Genomic DNA, 19827 nt, shown 5'->3' with positions numbered 1-19827 from the left:
GACATTAAAAACCATCTCATTTCAATTATCTTTCATCAATACAACCAACTCCATCGAAATCGAGTTTAAACTATTAATTTGAAACGAAATTAACTCACCTTTCGCGGAAATACGACGCAACTCCAAGAAATTTCGAATCCCCACACCCGCGCTTAGTGTTTTTTTAAGAATTGGGTGTTTGATTTGAGGTTTAATCACTGAATTTTGGGTGAATTTTTCTCTCTCCTAGGGTTTAAGAGTGGGCGAAATTAAGAGAATTGGGTGCAATTTGATTTGGGGGATTTTGTTTCATGCGTTTTTTTTTTTTTCTTTTACTTGTTAGCTAATTAAGGCCCAAACCCAATATGCCCAAATTAGGCTTAAAGTCCTAATTAACTTCTAATCACTAACTAATTTGATTTATCGTCGTAATTATTTTTCCGGCCCAACCAGCTTAATTTAATTTTCTACATTCTATCCCACCGCAGGCTATAACGATAACCCACTCATGCGTGTAAGCCATTAACTCGTTACCGAACGAACGCAGAAAAGCCATTTAACCGACATTTTTTGTCGCCTAACATCAAACATCAGATCTTGTCATCTTAGGTTGTGGGTTAGGGGCTTAGTGGTGAGACATTATCGATAATGGGCACCAATGGATCGGCTTTAGATATTTCGATCAATGCTTAGTATGTGAATTCTTGATTTGCTTGGAAGTCAAGCACATTATACCATGTTTGTCCTTATATATATATATATATCTATTTATTGTTCATTTCAATTTCTCTTTCCAATGTGTAGGTGTTGCTTTGGAGCGAGAAGTCGAGGGTGATCTTTTACTTCATCGATATGGGTTAGGTAGCTTCCCTGTTTTGTGTATGTAACTTCGTAGAAAATTAGGTGAAGAAACTATTAGGAATTTAATAGCTAAAACCAAAATTCTTTAAAATCGATGCAGTTCTAAATGTCAGAATGTAGCTGGACCAATTAGATAGAACCCTGTGTTAATAGCATATTGGTTGGATTTTTAGTAGTGTTAATGTTATCTTGCCGGTCTCGTTCTCATACTCCGACTTACTCTCGAGTCTCAACTGCAATAAATTATATGTTGTGTTAGAGTTCTGGTTTAACATTACATTGAGGAGATGGTCAGCAAGTCTTCTAGATTTAGCCATTCGTTCTTTGACATTATGATGTTATAGGAGGAATTACGAGTGGATTCGGTTAAGCGGGCTTGATTCGGTTAAGTGGGCTTGAGGAGAACGGAGCTTGCTAAGGTAGGAACCTACATACCAATATATAGCCTGTTTATTTTCATGCATGATTTGAGTTGTTTAAATTGGAAGGGATAGTTTACGTATCAACCATGCATGTATATATAGTATTCATGTTTTGCATTTGAAATGATATAAACTAAATATATGGATAGCTTTTCGTGTGAAATGGTTTTGTGAGATATGGGTAATTGGGATGGTTTTTTTCGTTAAAAGAGAAAATTTGGTTTTGGGAAGGGTTCTCGTCTCATGCCGGTGAGGAGCGAGAGATGGATTTTGTAATCTTGGGTAAGGATTATCCGGTTGTTTGTAACTATGTGTGAGGTTACGGATTGTTCCACCGGATAGTTCGTTGTTATTTCACGATGATTCACCATTTGGGAATCATCGGTTGTCATTTACTATGACCGCCTATTCGGGGAGTCATAGGTCAGCATTACTCGATTGTTGGAAACTCGGGAACTTACACATGAACCAACAGCTTTAAAAAAAAAACTAAATATGTAATTATAGTATTTGGAAATAATCAGAATACGAAAGTATATATATTACTATGCTTATCACGAAGGGATTTGGAAAAAATTGGTGAATTCTATAAAGAATGAAATGTTGTCGCTAGCTAGTCATTTCTAGAGGATTCAACTATGGTGTACACCTTTTGAGGTGGTGGGCCACCTTTAAAGGGATGCATCACGGGGATGTAGTCCGAATTCTCTTTCTACTTTTTTCTAGATAACCATGTTTGTCGCGTGTTATATGGTGGTGCTTAGCTTGTGTGAGGTTACATGTTACCTCGATGAGGTTTAGACGCAGCGAGGTAGAGTTTAGTCCACTCTTGGATGTGTGTCGGGATCCCGAAAGCGATCAATAATCGTCGAACGGTTGACCAATCGTAGTTTAGGTGGACAGTATAGGTCGTGGATCACAGGGCCCACCGAATCCTAAAAGCTTTGGAGATTTTTGTGTGTACAAACACAACAACAATGGCATTTCACTCCTTAGGTAAAATCGAAAAAAAACGGTGCATGGTTCACACTAGAAACCATCGAACCGAGATATGTCCGTGGATCGGGGTCGAAGTACCGTCACCTCACCATTCTAATAGGATGCGTGCCACAATAGTTGTATGATGATTGTGAAATCTATATTTTGAATATTAACAAAGCATGTCGAAATGATTTCTACTAGTTAGTAATGTATTATATAGTCACGATATTTAGATATTATTATGAAAACCCCGCGATGTTTTAAATGTTTTCTATAAGTAGACTATTTATTGGTTATGTATGCGTTTTCTCTTGGGCATAGTTGTTTGCTCATCCTACATTAACATTTCAAAAGCGATTCCATGGATGAGTTTTTCCTACCACTAGTGAGGATGATTATGGAGATTTGGGCGGATTTCCTTATGCTTGACGAGGGACAGGGTCAAGTTATTTTGTGGTATAGGGTGAAATTAGCTCCTTTTGGTTGTATAGAGAGAGCTTCGCTCATTTTGATGTAATACTTGATGTATTTGAGTAGCAGTTACAATTAAACATTTGGTGGATGTATATACTGTTGTGTATAAGGTTGGTTTTATATAGATATGGTTGTTGGAAGGTTGTAGTATATGATTTCCAGGTTATGACAGGTTTTTTTTTTTGTATACGAACGTCGATAAAACAAAGAAAGTTTTGTCGAAATTTCGTTAGAATTGGGATAGTGTCGGCCTCGAGATTCACTCTTCATCCTCAGGATGTGTGTTAGGTCTCGGGGTGTGACACTTAGCTTTCTCAAGCAACGTGCAATTTATTCTTTCTGCTAACCCATTCTGCTGCGGCATGCCCCTCACTGTCCAGTGTCTAGTGTTTCGACTCCCACTTACGTGGCGAACGTCCATTGGTAGGAATCTTCACTTTATTCGTTTAATCGACAGGGTTAATGCCCAATTCGCAATACCATGAATCGATGTACAGGCCCATTAACTCATGTGTCTAAGGCTGAACTTTAGCCACATGGCTTTTACTAACGACATTGATTTATGTCCGGATTCATATCTTATCAAAGAGATAATTATCGGTTGAAAGTTATACTATCACAATTACTCAAGCTACAATAATACTCGAGCTACAAGGATTCTCTACTCTACCTATATAAATACCAAACTATTTTTCATTCGGAACTACGTTCGGAGACTTGATCCCATTGATAATTTGGGTGCGTGAGGGCAACCGCGAAGGGGTTTCATCATTCTCCGATCGCCATCATTTTTCCATTACTTTTCTACGTTCTTCGCCTCTTTTATCAACACTTCGATGTTTTGATCATATTTGGTCGAAAAACATAATTGGCGCCGTCTGCGGTTTTTATGCAAAATCGACGATCACGCTCTACAAAAGTTATGATTTAATCTTCGGACGAGCCTAAGTTCTCGATGCGCACTTATCGACGATCATCGCGAATGTGTGGTTCCAGTCAATCCGGCGGTATCGAACTACTCCTCCTATTCCTTTTCAACATCCGATTGCATACGCACCGGAACTCTGGATTCCACCGATCGCCAAATTATTCAAAGACGGTTATTGTCTCTCGACGATTTCTTCATCTGTTCATGCGGATAATGTCCGTCATATGTCTCGAGGCATTCTTGTATTGAAAATATTACACCGGCCTTGTTTCATCTTTCGGGACGCCTTAAGCTTATTTCAAAGAAGGAATAGTCGAAGTTTATACTTTGTTTAATATCCGGCCGCGCTAAAGTTTTTCGCGAACGCCTACGGATCAAGTCGCGAGAATGGAAAAGTTACCTTAGCATTTACAACATTGTCTCTCGACACTCATACAATTAAACAGAGACAAACTTTGGTTTCGCTTTAATGGTGATTTTCTTATTGATGATATTCCTATGTCGAAAGAATTACTCAATGAGGAAAACGCCGATCTCTAATTGTCATTACCTCCCGGGCGATGACTTGAAATATTTATCGGATATATCGCCTACTTGCTAGATTTACACCGCTAGTTCGCATAATAAGTCCCATCCGGTCTTGTTTGTGTCATCTTGAGTTTTGAATGAAGACATAATTGAGAGGTCTCTACATTTGGGATTTGACGCGTCAAATAATATGGCCGAGTCCGAAACTGTCATTTGTGGTATACGCATAACTTTTCAACTGGGGGCGACTAAGTTACGATTAATTATTCTAAGCTAGTCGTTAGCCAATTTGAATGATAATATGCGACTCGCAATGATAGAATGGATGTTTATTTAGACTTCGTTCAACGAATTACATGAAATTTTACATCTATCATTACTGTACAGTATCCGCGTTATGATATAAGACATCCCGATTATATCGCGATACTTATCCGTGGAAAATCAAGTCGCCACCGTTATGACAACAACTTTGGATTAACCACTTATCCGTAAGATGATTCCAACGAAGCTTGCAGCGATAATGTCTCGGTAAGATCTACCGACGACGATCATGCGGTGACGATGCTGAGGAATTCGATGACTAAAAACTCTATCACAAAGAAGACAAGTCTCAATTCTATCCTTCGTTGTTTTAAGCAAAGACGAACAATTTACTAGGCCTCAAGAAATTCATTCGGGGACTATGTGAAACACCACTCCCGGGCGAAGTCTCGCTCACATAACAATGACCCAATGGTATTGGTGGCCATACATGCCAAAAGGATGTTAAGCGTTTGTCAGAAGTGTGTGCCTTGTCAAACACATGATATACGTATGGGTCAACTTTCGCGTAAGCGTCATCCAATCCATAAACCTTGGTCATTTGGCGTAAAATGGGGCCTTGACATTGTTGGTTTATTTCCGAAATGACCCTAACAGATGTTCGTTTTCCGCTCGTCGCGAACAAATTATTTTACTAAATGAGCGGACAAAATTTACAAGTTGAACGAAAAACCCGAAGTTCTAATGTTATAATTTTGTTTCCATCGCAACATTACTATCGCTATTTACAAAATCGTTAAATTACCACGTTTAATTCTAAGTTGAACGCTTTTACGCCGCTAGTCATTACTATCTATTTACGATAAAACGAAATTACCACGTTTAATTTCATGTCCTAAGTTGAACGTTTTTACGGTTACTATCGCTATTTAAAATCGACGAAATTACCACGTTTAATTTCACAATTCTAAGTTGAACGTTTTTATTTCGCTAGTCGTTATTATCGCTTACGATAAAATCGGACGAAATTACCACGTTTAATTTTAATTCGGTCTAAGCTGAAACGCTTTTTCGCTTTAGTCGTTACTATCGCTACGATAAAATCGGACGAAATTATCACGTTTAATTTCGTCGGTCCTAAGATCAACGCCGCTTTCGCAAGTCGTTATTATTGCTATTACGACAAAATCCAACCGAAATTACCACGTTTTAATTTAAATGGGTTAGAATGAACGATTTTCACGCGCTTAGTTGTTACTATCATTACGACAAAATCCTGGCTAAATTACCACGTTTAATTTTGCCTAAGTTGAACGCTTTTACGCCGCTTAGTCGTTACTATCATTACGACAAAAGAAATTACCACGTTTAATTTTGTCGGTCCTAAGTTTGAACGCTTTTACGCCGCTTTTAGTCGTTACTATCGCTCAAAACAATCCGGGCGAAATTACCACGCGTTTAATTTAGCACGATCGTTTAATTTCGCCGCCAAAGTTGAACGGCTTTTTACGCCGCTTAGTCGTTACTATCGCTATAATAAAATCCGCGAAATTATCACGTTTAATTTCGTCGATCTAAGTTGAACGGCTTTTATTTCCACTTAGTCGCATTACTATCATTACAACAAAATCGGGAAAATTACCACGTTTAATTTCATCGATCCTAAGTTGAACGCTTTTACGCCGCTTAGTTTTACTATTATCATTGAGATAAAATCCGCTTAAATTACCACGTTTAATTTAGATGGATCCTGTTGAACGCTTTTACGCCGCTTTTAGTCGCCGTTACTATCGCTATAATAAAATCCGCGAAATTACCACGTTTAATTTCGTGGGTCCTAAGTTGAACGCTTTTACACTCGCTAATCGTTACTATCATTCATTACGACAAAATCGGGAAATTACCATGTTTAATTTAGATGGGTCTAAGTTGAACGCTTTTACGCCGCTTTTAGTCGTTCTTATCATTTCGGAAAAAATCGATTTAAATTACCACGTTTAATTTCGTCGCCTAAGATGAACGCTTTTACACTCGACAGTCGTTACTATCATTACAACAAAATCCGCGAAATTACCACGTTTAATTTCTCATTAGGTCTAAGATGAACGCTTTTACGCTCACTTAGTCGTTACTATCGCTCGACAAAATCGGCGAAATTACCACGGATGGGTCTAAGTTGAACACTTTTACGTTCGCTTTTAGTCGTTATTATCGCTCGACAAAATCGATTTAAATTACCACGTTTAATTTCGGCAGCCTAAGTTGAAAAATTTACCGCTTAGTCGTATTATCGCTACGACAAAATCCGAACCGAACTTACCACATTTAATTTTCGGTCTAAATTGAGCGATTTTACGCCATTAGGCGGTTACTCATTTATGTCAACATCTGATGAAGTTACCCCGTTTCGTTTCGTCAGTTCTGCGTCGGAGCATTTTTTCGCTCAATCTAATTTTGCAAGCTTAAAGTTAGCATTGGGGGCGTTTCATTCTATTTCGTGTCATCTATATAATTCAACAACATTGTCAGTTTTCCACAGATATGTTATCTGACATCACAATGATATTCAATTGCCAACACATACTTCATTTTATTCAAAAAGAATTTTTAGTTCTATGATATTACATTCACACAATCACATAATCTTTGGTTTGGGAAAAACCAATGGTTCTTTATCAGCTTTTGCTTATACAACTAGTACAACTCTTTCCGTTTCAAGCGAAACTGTATGCCAGCTTAATTTTTTTTTTCTAAGACATTGAGCCGATTTTTCCTGGCGAATCTTTCCGAGTTAAACTTTCCGACAGCGTTATAAGACATTGACCTGATCTTTCTCAACGAAACTTCTTTCAGCTTCTTTCATTCTTCTACGACATTAATTGACACCTTGTTACGCAAAACTTTTCTCCGTCGACTCTTTGTGAATATATTTTTCTCGTACTACCGCCGTTTCTCCGTGCGGCAAAAAATTCGCATTACGTTAACTTTCCGAGCGGATTGAAAATTATCTTCACCTTATTTATTTTTTCCAAGGCATTGAGATCATGCGGAGCGAAACTTTTATTCGCGATCTTTTCGTGAAGTTCTTTCTCCCGTCGTACCGCCGTTTCTACCTGCGACGACAACAATACAAATCTTTTCATCAGTCTTTCAGACTTAACCAAAATTTTAAGATAACTGATAACAAATACTAACATACCCATTTCATGTTGTCAATAATCATTGGCACCGCTTAAAGTATTTTTCGAGTTCATCCACGGTGAACGACACTTTTTCTTTAGCCATTGTTTTTCGAATAGTTACCTCGACATTCTCTATCATTCTTTCCTTTACAATCCGGTTCTTTTATTTTTCTCGCTCGCGCGCAAGGCCTTTTTTTTTTTTTGTACTCAGTTTCTTTTTTCAATTTTTTTTCCATTATCTCGACGATTTGTTCTCTAATTCGACACACGTTCGTTTGCAATGTGTTTGACTTTGCTTGTGATCTATAGTTCTCCTCGTCTAGCCCCAACATTAAATATCTCAACCCCACCTATAAGTTTCATTAGCTCAGTATCGTGTACAAAACAATAAGAGAAGAAATTCTAACATCATGACTTTCAATGTGCGTTGCACTTGGACATATATAGTTTTTTCGATACTTACTTTTAGATTGCCTTGAGGATTGGCTTCAATGCTGCCTCGCTTTTTCGATATTGTTTTTGTTGTTGTTTGAGATCCGTAGCTGGTCCATTGGTTTTTGAGGCCTAGCTCGTCCAGTATCTGGCAGCACTTGGTTGATTTTCTTCGTTGAATCCTCTTGCCCATATGATGCCATGCAAACAAGGTCCAACTTCATCAGACTTCCAAAGTATGTTACTTCTACATCCTTAATATGATCTGTTAAGACGAGAAGATCGGAATCTATATCTGTTCTGATAATAATTCTCAGATACTATTATTAGAAAGAAAAGAGGACGTCCGTTCTTCTACAGTATCACAAGGCATAATATATATATAGCTTAGTGAAGATAAGAAGAAGTTCCCTAATCATGCACATACACTAATTCCCTTATGCAATCCGTTTCCTTATACAATCCTTTGGCACTAATCCTCTTATACAATCCGTTTCCTTGTACAATCCTTTGGGTACTGTATCTCACGTCAATTAGTTTGTTTGTTTTGTCTTTTTTATTGTCTTGGGACCCATAGTTCAATTACTACTTGTATTTGCCACAGTTTTGTTTGAGAATGGAAATAGAATCTTTGACGTAGTCAGTTTACATATCGCTCCTGTTTTGTCATCATGCGAACCCATTATACCCGGCTCGGGCAGTTCTCTGTTAAACCCAGCAAACCCGAACAGTTTCAATAGACCGACCGACTTAGTAGCCTAGTTTTGCCCATCTTTGAAATTCAAAACAGCCCCAACGTATTTTGGATGGATCAAATAGAAATTTTTTTATCTAATCCAAATTCTTATCTACTCCATATTCTTATCACATCCGAACACTTTGAGTCCAATTAGTATTTAACTTCCTTTTATTACTATTTTTACTAAATTGTCTTTACGTTTAATTTTCAACGGTATAATCCAAGTATATCCTTATTCCGTTGGCACGATCGTCGAATTCAAATTTCAGATTATTACGTGACGCGTGCGTTCATGCATTTTTTAATCGAATTTTTTGCAATTTTATTTTTCAAGATATTTTTTTTTTCGTGCATTTTCGCCATCTTTTATTTAACTACATCAAGTCCGGTATCGTTAGTTTGACATTATTTCGTCCCCGATAATTCACGATTTTTTTTTCGACGATCAATTTTCCATTATTTCTTTTCGCACGCGACACTTCATTATACATTCCGGCTCATTTTTTTTTCTTCTTTGCCATATGAATTTTGTTCACATGCCAAAAGGATGTTTCGACCCCACCTACGATTGGCTTAAACGCCCATTGGTAGGAATCTCCACTTTATTCGCTTAATCGACGGGGTTAATAATTCGCAATACCATGAATCGATGTATCAGGGCTATTAACTCATGTGTCAAAGGTGAACCTTAGCCACATGGCTTGCCACTAATGTACATTGATTTATGTCCAGATTCATATCTTATCAAAGAGATAATTATCAGTTGAAAGTTATAGTCTATCACAATTACTCAAGCTACAAGAATACTTGAGCTACAAGGATTCTCTACTCTACCTATATAAATACCAAACTATTTTTCATTCAGAACTACGTTCTTGAGACTTGATCCCATTGATAATTTGGGTACGTAGGCAACCGCAAGGTACAGTCTCATCATTCCCCCGATCGCCATCATTTTTCCAATTACTTTTCTACGTTCTTCGTCTCTTTTATCAACACTTGGTGTTTTGATCATATTTGGTCGAAACATCTAGCAATACCCTGTTGCGCATAGAACTCTTTGAAAAGACCATAGGTATACTCAGTACCATTATCAGACCTCAAAGTCTTCACCTTTCTTTCTGTGTGTTTCTCAACCATTGCTTTCCACCTTTTAAATGTCTCGAAAACTTCATCCTTGGACTTCAAGATATATACTCACACATAGCGTGTATAATCATCGATGAAAGAGACATAATACCGGTTACCTCCCGTAGAAGCCACTCTAGAAGGTCCCTACACATCCGAATGCACATAATCCAGGATGTCTCTTGTCTTGTGCTTGCTTGTACCGAACTTGACTTTGCACTGCTTTCTATAGACACAATGCTTGCAGAATTCCATATTTAGTTTCTCCAAATCTTTCAGTAGCCCTCGCTTGCACAACTCAGACAATCCCCTTTGGCTTATATGCCCAAGGCGCATATGCCACAATTTTGTGCACTCAGAATCATCACCACATGTAGTCATTGCTACATCGCCTATCACTGTACTAACCAACAAAGTATACAAGTTTACATGTCTTTGACCCTTCATAATGACTAAAGAGCCACTAAGGATCTTTATGACTCCACCATTTCCCACAAAATTGTGTCCTTTGGAATCCAAGGTACCAAGAGAAATGAGGTTCTTCTTTAATTTAGGAACATGCCTCACATCGGTTAAAGTCTTCACCACACCATCATGCATCTTGACCCATATAATTCCAATTTCTACCGTCTTACAAGCAACATCATTACCTATCAAAATGGAACCTCCACTCAAGTTCTCATAGGTAGGGCTGGGAATGGTATGGGATCAACCCGAATCCGACCCATATCCGAATTCATTTTTATCCGAATAGACCATATCCGAATCTAAATTATCCGACCCGAATATCCGAAAATCCGAACTATTTTAACAAGATTCATATTTTGATGCCTAAAAATAATTTATATCTTACATTTATATATGAAAATCATTAAAATAGTGTATTTTTTTTGTGTGTTTTTAGTGGATATGGATATCCGAAATCCGACCCGAATCCAGATGGATCCGGATATGGTAAAGAGTTTTGAGTGAGAATCCGACCCGAACCTGCTCCATTTCCTGCCCTACTCATAGGTAGCAAACCACTTCCTATTTGGACACATGTGGTAAGAGCACCCAGAATCAAGAATCCACTTATCGGTCATGTGGTTGTCTTGTGTAGACACCGAAAGACTTACATCATCCCCATCAAAGCCAAAAGCAAGACTTGTTTCACTAACTTCCTCATTCTCAAACTTATCACTCATCTTGTTACTCTTTTTCGGGCTAGGGCAATCACATAGATAATACCCTTTTTCCTTGCAATTGTAACACCGTACATGTTTTAAAGGCTTCTTCGAACTACCCTTTCACTTGCTTGTGGAAGTCATCTCATTCGATATCACCCTCGCCGTCTTTTCTTTTGCTTCTTTATCAAACTTCTCTACTTCAAATCTAGCATTTGACATCTTGGGAGCATTTTTTCAAGTCACACACAATAACCCAAAAAAATATTTCATTCAGGAATTTTATTGAACACCTTGTCTACGCAAATTTTGAGCACTATGGTTCTTCACCAAAACTCAAAATCCTAAGTCGTATACCCCGCTCTTATACCAATTGTTGTGAATAATTTACTGCGAAATAACGTTATTTATTACAAATAGATCAACCCTACACAAGGATTGATCCTTATCTCTAGACAAGACTTCAACACCCTCTAAGTACTATCCCAACGCTTCTCATTAACAATTTAACAAATATATAAAGTAAAAATAATAATGCAAAAGAGAACCAACCACAAGACAATGATATATCGTGGTTTAGCAATTTGCCTACGTCCACACTGGCAAGTTCCAGGCTTTACTAGATGTCCAGAGTAACAGATTACAAGAGCTCTCAATTCACTCACAAAGAATATGAACACTCAACTCACTAAGAATTTCTCTCTGTCGAAGTCCTGTTGAAATATGGTGGGGCGCAAGCGCGCCCTTGGCTAGGCAAAAGTCGAGCGCGCGCGTGCCTAACAACCTGTTCATAGCCAAAGAGAGGAGCGCAGGCGCGCCCTTGTCCAGGCATACATAGAGCGCGAGCGTGCCTAACAACCTATTCGCCAAAGAGAGAAAAAAACTCATTTTTTCTCTACATTGTCACATACAAGTCGAGAACCATTCACGTTTAGTTTTCGAAAAACGACTAAAAAGGGTATCAAACTTTACACCTTTTGACAATATGGGGACCAAACTTTTTTTCCAGACAGTTTGGGGACCAAACTGTTTGATTTTTGCAATGTAGGAACTTCAGTTAAATTTCTCTAACACTGTTTCTAATTTGTATTAATTTGTATTTTTTTTTTTCAACATTGCAAATTAGAAAATTTATATTAATTTTTTCAACATTACAAATTAATTTATATTAATTTTTTTTCAACATTACAAATTAATTTTTATTTGTATTAATTTATAAAATGAAAATTAATACAAATTATAAACGGTGTTAGAGAAATTTGACGGAGGTTCCTACATTGCAAAAACCAAACAGTTTGGTCCCCAAACTGTTAAGAAAATAAGTTTGGTTCCCATATTGTCAAAAGGTATAAAGTTTGATATCCTTTTTAGTCGTTTTTTCTTTAGTTTTTGTGTGTTTTAAGTTGCGCTAGATGTTAAAAATACTTGTATCCCAGCAGAACTCAAGTGAGCCACCCCCAGAGGATCCTAACAGACATTCCTAAAAGCAGACTTATTCCAGAGCCTAGTCTGCAATGAAAATTTCAGTTCTCACCTGCATTGTTCAACTACTGGGGTTTAGTTCTGCAACTCTAACACCTTGTGTCAATCAGATATCATGACACAAGACAAATAACGTACAATTGTTTCTGAAACATTATTCTCAAGGAAACATGAAAACCTAATACCTTCTGTAACTTAAATGCACTGCACACTGTACAACCATTTATGGTGCTTAGGTGAAAACTATCAGAATTATATCTACCAATAATTTAATACCAAGACCTCTTTATGTAGCACTATTGTATATCCACAACAGCGCACATTGTAACTTTTAATTCCTTCTTTTATATAGGAAGAATGGAACACAATAAGCCACTCCATATTTACAAGATTCATGCCAACTTCTTTTTCTTTTCCAGATATGCTTCGGCTTGCTGGAAGTTCAAAATTGCCCACAATAAGGTCCACAAAGAGATCTCTGGCCAAAGTGCAGCCGGAGAATACAAGTGGCAGTAAGTTGTCTGCCACAGAAGGAAATTGCTCAGGCGTGACTCACCTGAAGATCGGATTAAGATATCAGGATCAGGGACCCCAGACAAGTACATGTGCCTCTCAAGATCTGCCAATTTGATTGCACACTCCTTATGAGTCATTGCTCTAGTTGCTAGAATTGAATCATTCCCTCTCTCATTTGAGTCCATTTCTTGAAGTTTATTCCATTTCTCGTTGCAAGCTTCTTGGACAGCATGAACAATCTCATCAGTGGAAGAATATGCCAAACAGATTAAGAGTACTGCCTTGTCATTCTTGGCAGTGCCTGCCATTGCCTTCTCTGTAGCTACTCTAGTGGACTCATTCAAGAGACTTAAGTTCCCGATGAAACGTATCCTCACTCCATAACTATCCAAAATACTCTTCTGGTTGAGTAGCTCTTCAAGTTTCTCATCCAGTAAATCCATAACATATTGAACTTCCTTAGCCCGTCGTTTGAAATTGTCAATGCTGAATGCATAAACTGTGACATACTTCACACCCAACTCATAGCCGTACTTGAGTGTGGACAAGAAAGCCAAGAAGCCAACCCTGTGCCCAGCCCCTTCTTTCAAGTTCTTTTTTCGAGCATATCTTCGGTTTCCATCCATGATGAAAGCAATGTGAGTAGGCATTGGACCGACAGAGAGCACATGGAAGATGCACTTCCGTAGAAAACCAACAAAACTTGCAAATAACCCTTTAATACCAGATTGACTAGATTTATTAAGGCTCTCCATCTTGGGTGACACTGGCTAATGAAGGCAAATTCCAAAATGACCTGTTCTAATTTCAGGTGACTTTTATGAATCAAAGGTTGAATGCTATAATTTCAGAGAACGATCAAGAGCATAACTAGCTAGTACTATAGAGGAACCTCACACAAAAGTCAAATCTAGTGGCAAATCAGTGATACAAGTTCGTTTAGGTAAACCTTGAGTATTAACCTCGAAAAGTAGTACAAGTCAGATAAGCACATATATATACTCTATAGAATTGAATCAATTGATGATGATGTACTTTGTGCACGAGAAACAAGATGCAAACATTATTCTAAGAGTGTCCAAGAAACTTTCAATAATAAAAAAGGCCGGACTAATAACAAATCATCAAGACAACAAATATTGACCAAGCATGACACCTCATGTATGAACAAAAATTCTAGCAGTTTCCAAGATATCCTAATATAAAAGAAGAAATTTCAGTTCTCCAAAAACAACATAGAAGTAGAATTCAAATGTAAACGTCATCAAACAAGGATCTAAATGCAAAACAAGAAAGCCAACTTAAACAACGAAAAGGAGAAGTATGTATCTCTGCTTACCGAGAAGGACGTCGACCCTTGTCAAAAAGACGGAGGAAAAAAGTGGTTCTTGGAGTTACATGTAAGAGTATTTTTATTTGCTGTTTAAGTACAAAAAATGGGAGTTTTTTTAGGAGGTATGAAGAAGATGACTAGTAACAATACGTTCATATGTGTTTTTTTCTGCATGATTTGTTCATGTTTTGATAGATTTTAGCTTACGTCTTGCTGTAAGTTGCATGCTCTTTGTGTTTTGTGAAGGTGGAGAATATCGCGATATATTCGATATTTCTGATATATATCGACCGATATTATGAAATGTTGCTTAGCCATAAAGAAGCTCTGAAGGAGAAAATTAAAAGGGAAATATTGTTCTGTTACATTAAAGAATAACAAATAAACTGGTGAAACAAACTAAGTTATATTACACGAGACAATTTTAAACCTCAAAGTTACATACATCTATTTGATACAAATAATTACCAGAGTCACAAACTGATTGTAATTTCAAAGAGAACATCTCATAATAAAAAAATGGGGATGGTTCCGTATAAACGATCGAGGGCATGCACATAAGTGAACTTCATTCCATTCTTTTGTAATAGAGTTACCTCCTTCTGGGTGAGCGTTGATAGGCATGATTTCCTGGAGCAGTTTGATGAAATTGAGATCTAGTGTGTGCAGAGGGTCTAGTTCTAGATTCCTTAGTCTTGCTCTTGATGGCTTGAATCCGTTCTAAAGACTCGACAACTTCTTTCATGGGTGGTCGGACTCTAGGTTCAGGACCTAGGCATTTTAGAGTGAGTTGAGCTGCCTGAATTGCACCTTTGGATGGATATTGGCCTTCTAATCGTGGATCCATTATTCGCACCAGCTTTCGCCGATCAGATAAAGATGGTTTCAACCAGTCTACCAAATTGTGTTGTCCACTTGGTCGGTTTGTGTCAAGAGCTCTTTGGCCTGTAAGCATCTCAAGCAATACCACACCAAAGCCATATACATCACTTTTTGACATACAAATGACCTGTTCAATGAGATCATATTCATTAGTACTGTATGGAAGAAGCTAATCTTTGTTCTTTTATCTAAACATTTAGATAGCTCAAGCTAGCACAATTAATGTAATTTTTTTTTTCTAACATATATGCCAACCTCAGCGCATTGCTGGGCTGGGCATTAACCGTTTTGCAGCAAGTGTTCGAGCTAGTTCAAGTTTGAGCTTATATATGTTCATCTCACCTTGCAAATTGAATCAGTAAGAACTAAGTGGATGGCAGGGCGATCAAATTTCTTGGTTTCAATAGGATTCCACCATATATACAAATAGTGTTTCTTATTATAACACATTAAAACTTTACTAGTAATAATGATTCTAAAAAAGAAGAAAAATAATTGATTCCACACTGCACAAAGAGATTATGTAGTATTAAGAATTTAGCTTTTCAGTATTTACCTGTGGCAACGTATTCAGGAGCTGCATATCCGTATGTCCCCATGACCCTTGTTGTCACGTGTGAAGCACCACCCATTGGACCATTTTTCGCCAATCCAAAATCAGATAACTTGGCGTTATAGTTCTACAGGAGACAAGTGATTATTATAAGATTAATTATTGATAATTTTTCAGTAACATTTAGGAGTGCAGTTTTCTGTCTGTACAAGTCAAAATGAAATCTGACAACTTGGAATAATAATTTGGGTAACAAACTCTTACCCCATCCAAAAGGATGTTTGAAGCTTTGAAGTCCCTGTAGATAATCTGCTTTTCTGATGAGTGCAAGAATGCCAGGCCTCGAGCAGCACCTAACGCTATCTTGAGTCGTAAGCTCCATGAAAGTGGTTGAACAGCTGAACCCCCTGCATAAGATTAATGTCCTATATTAATAAACATTGCGAGCTCAATATCTTATTAGGGTCTGCTTTCCTGAGTCTCAACCTGTAGATCTTGTTTCATTGGTAATCTAAAAACGACTGATGTTGCTTAAAACAACTAATATTAGTTTATATTAGACCTGCATTGCATCAAGAACTGACATTCGAGTCAGAAGGTGAATGAATATATTCTTTTATTAGCACTGTCATTTTCCAATAATGCCTCAACGTTAACACTAGCTTTACTAGTATACTCTTTTCTTACTTCTAAAGAGATGGTTTTCCAAGCTTCCTTTTTGCATGAATTCATAAACAAGAAGGAGCTCGCTGTCTTCCCCGCAGTAGCCCATTAGCTTAACAAGGTTGGGATGCGAAAGCCTCCCTAAGAAATTAACCTCAGACTGCACCACACCAATAAATAACAAGACCAGTTTAGAACAACACCCACAGATACACAGAGCGATATGATGAAATAAACCTTAATACTGATATAATGAAGTGAGCCATGTCAACATGTCTTGAATATGCATAAATGAAAAACACCGACTCCCTGATCCCTGACATCTTCTCTATGAATGTAATATTTTGGATGGAATTCTTAACCTCAAATACTTGAGACAAATTAAACATGTAGGTTTTTAGTCAATTCAACTTTATTCACATGGAATTTGAGGAATCACAGACATCTCTCTCCTTCACATCAGGCATAAATCACATACATTCTATGCCAGAAAACACATAAACAAACTTACGCCTCTTGTGACAATATGAGATTATGACAGGATCAATCTTGAGCTATACTACCATTTCTTACAAATACAAAATGAATCATAAGCTTACTACACTTTGTTTCTACTTGGCTTAAAAAGTTACCTGCCATTCCTCAAATCCTTGCATGCTCTCTGAATTTAATTTCTTTACAGCTATAACATATCCACTCCCATTCTTAGAATGTGGTTTGTCATCAATCCAACCTTTGAAAACTTTTCCAAAACCTCCTTCACCAAGTACGGTATCGCTTTTAAAATTCTTTGTTGCATTCTTCAATTCTGCAAAACTGAAGATTCTTAGGTTTGGCGTCGGCAGAATTTGCCCATTGGGGTTTAGGTCGACGCCAACACTCCCGCTGTTTGAGTATAGACTATTTCCAGCACTGCTTACTGATAATTGACTTCCATTGCCTATGGTAGTAGATGTTCCTGCTTGTTAATAATAGAATGTTAGCTAAAACAGAGATATTCTGTATATGAGAATTGAAAGTCAAGGATTTTGTTCTAGGACTAGAGATGAAATGGGATTTTTCAACTACATGGAATTTAAATGCATACCAAAAATTTATACCATGGACAAAAGATATCTACTAAAAGAATCTTCCCAAATAAACTGAGAGATTCCTAAGAAAACTAAATAATGCAAAGATACTCAAGTGTCAGCTTTTTTTTTTTGCAGGGGAAGTTACTTTTAGTAGATATCTTTTCAGCTTTTGATAACTATGGAATCAGACTGAAGCTTCTATAGATATAAATAGCAAAAGAACAAAAATCTACTGATTACAACTAAAAGTTTAACAGATCTAGATAGGGGAAGGATCTTGGGTAGTTGGGTACCTGGGGTTGAACTTATGTTTGAACTTCTATGATCAACTTGAGCTGGTTTACCGCAACAAAAATTTCCCATATCTTCACCTTCACTTTTAAAGTTCTAACTAGAGAATACCATATAAGCTTCTTTTGTTCTAGTATTTGGAAAACAAGAGCAGAAACAAAGCTTGGTTCTAGTGTTGAAGAAGAGAAACCAAAGATGAGGAGAGAAGAGTGGACAAGAGGAAAGAGAAGAAAATGAAGGTTGGGTTTTGTTGTTATATATTGATGAAAATTTCGTTATACTCTCTTCATATTTTAATTGCAATATAGTAGTCTAATGGTCTTGGTCTTCTCAGTGAATTCAATCTAAAAAGCTGTTGGTAGAAAACACATGTTGGTGAAGATAACGAACAATGCATCTAACTATTATTTAGTTTAGTCAACTGGTCTTGACGAGAATTTTCTCGTAACCAGCAGTGTAGAATTTAGACGTCTTTGTCTCCTCGATCATTCTTACTTTTTTTACTCCCAAGAGGTAGGAATGTACTCAATATTGATGCAGTTTACTCTCCGTCTCTACTCCTAGTCTCCTACGTACCATCACCGCACACCATGATTTCCCAGCTCCCACTATGGAAACAACTATTTACATTCAATGCAAAAAGGATGTTGAAATCTGTTAATATTATGGACGATCGTGAAAAATAGATTTTGTATTTATGTAGTATGCAATATTTTTTCGGCGCTGATAATCCGAGAAGAAACTACTTTGATGCAACATGCCAACAGAGATGTTTTGCCATGAATATTCGTCATCTCTTTTACCTTAAAGATTCTGAACAAGGTTAAACTAAACAGCACAGTGATGAATGGGCCATGGATGTGTTGGTTCATCAACTGAGTCAAGGTCTATTAATGAGTTATTCAGTGATAACCACAAGTTGAAATTAATGGTTCTTATCAATTGCTTCCATAACTATGGGGTTCGAGCGTTTGACAATTTACTGCACACTGCCCATGATGTTATATTTGGGGGAGGGTGAGGGTGGTGACATCATTGGTACCGTAATATTATTCTTAGAGGAGTCGCAATGACTTGACGATTATTCTTAAAGAAGAACCAACAAAAAAATTCTAGAGTTTTGTTTAAAGGATCATATATTCTCGTCTGTTCCTTAAAAATTTAACATTTTTATAATAGATTGTGAATAATTAAATCTTCTGAAGATAATATGATCCAAAACTTCCAAGTTCCCACATACATTTGGTAGTTGGTACGACCATCGGACCATGCAGCATGGATACAAGGGGCAAAGTCAAAAGAGTGAATTTCTTAGAATAGAAAAACAGGATAGTGAATTTTTGAAGGCAAAGTCCGCGTTAACAAGATGTTTATGTGTCTTTCTTCGCAATTTCCACTATTTGAGTACAGTATTTCGATTCACATCTTCTTTCACGGCTGGACATGTCTTGTTTCTATCAAGGCAATTTCGTATTCTTAGCCTTGTTTCAAAGGGTACATTTACATCTCACACCTCTAAAGCTAACAAGTCGCCACGATTGACTTTGACCCTCTATAATTGACTATGTGTTCAATAATCAATATTGACTTATGATGGCCCCACGTTGCCTAATTGGGTCACGTATTGCCTTCTCGTCAAAGAGTCCACAAAGCTGAAAACTCCGATATCTCACCACAATTTCTATGCTATACAAAGTATCCGATGTTGGAAACTTGGGATCACTTCCAATTTTCTGTCAACATATATTCTGAAAGGCCTGGGCTACCACGATAATATCTGATGCAGTACAGATTTTTTCTCAGAAATACATTGATGAATATGACGGTGTCGTGAAAGTCTAAGGGGCTGTTCTTAGTAGTACGAGGGCGCAAGCGCTCAATATTACCCTTCTGACAAGCGCGCATGCGCTCATGCCTAGAGGTTGTTACAGTAGAACGAGGGCGCACGCG

General features: G+C 37.4%; 1 protein-coding gene and 2 pseudogenes across 3 annotated transcripts; all 3 read right to left on the bottom strand.

Moving 5' to 3' along the window:
* Positions 1-12880: 12880 nt before the first annotated feature.
* On the bottom strand, positions 12881-14557 carry LOC147491678 (dehydrodolichyl diphosphate synthase CPT3 pseudogene; annotated as a pseudogene). The gene is made up of 2 exons (XR_015198978.1): positions 14422-14557; positions 12881-13878 (listed from the first exon to the last, which is right to left on the bottom strand). The product of XR_015198978.1 is annotated as a dehydrodolichyl diphosphate synthase CPT3 pseudogene (transcript).
* Positions 14558-14755: 198 nt separating this feature from the next.
* Positions 14756-15424, bottom strand: LOC147491677 (putative serine/threonine-protein kinase PIX13 pseudogene; annotated as a pseudogene). Its single transcript, XR_015198977.1, has one exon. The product of XR_015198977.1 is annotated as a putative serine/threonine-protein kinase PIX13 pseudogene (transcript).
* LOC147491676 (putative serine/threonine-protein kinase PIX13) lies at positions 14756-18254 on the bottom strand. The gene is made up of 6 exons (XM_086566440.1): positions 17880-18254; positions 17146-17471; positions 16538-16673; positions 16115-16257; positions 15854-15977; positions 14756-15424 (listed from the first exon to the last, which is right to left on the bottom strand). The coding sequence occupies exons 1-6, from the start codon at positions 17947-17949 to the stop codon at positions 15402-15404; spliced, it is 822 nt and encodes a 273-aa protein (XP_086422566.1). The 5' UTR covers positions 17950-18254; the 3' UTR covers positions 14756-15401.
* Positions 18255-19827: the final 1573 nt, after the last annotated feature.

The sequence above is a fragment of the Coptis chinensis genome, chromosome 6 (assembly GCF_015680905.1).
Source record: "Coptis chinensis isolate HL-2020 chromosome 6, ASM1568090v1, whole genome shotgun sequence".
Classification (NCBI taxonomy): domain Eukaryota; kingdom Viridiplantae; phylum Streptophyta; class Magnoliopsida; order Ranunculales; family Ranunculaceae; genus Coptis; species Coptis chinensis.
Note: the sequence above shows the minus strand (reverse complement) of the source record. Positions and strands in the feature narration are given on the sequence as shown.

Coding starts and splice junctions, on each gene's coding strand:
- LOC147491676 (XM_086566440.1), bottom strand. CDS start 17,949: ATGGGAAATTTTTGTTGCGGTAAACCAGCTCAAGTTGATCATAGAAGT. Junction 17,472..17,879: donor AAACATAAGTTCAACCCCAG/GTACCCAACTAC, acceptor ATTAACAAGCAG/GAACATCTACTACCATAGGC. Junction 16,258..16,537: donor GGAAAACCATCTCTTTAGAA/GTAAGAAAAGAG, acceptor AATCTTATGCAG/GGGGTTCAGCTGTTCAACCA.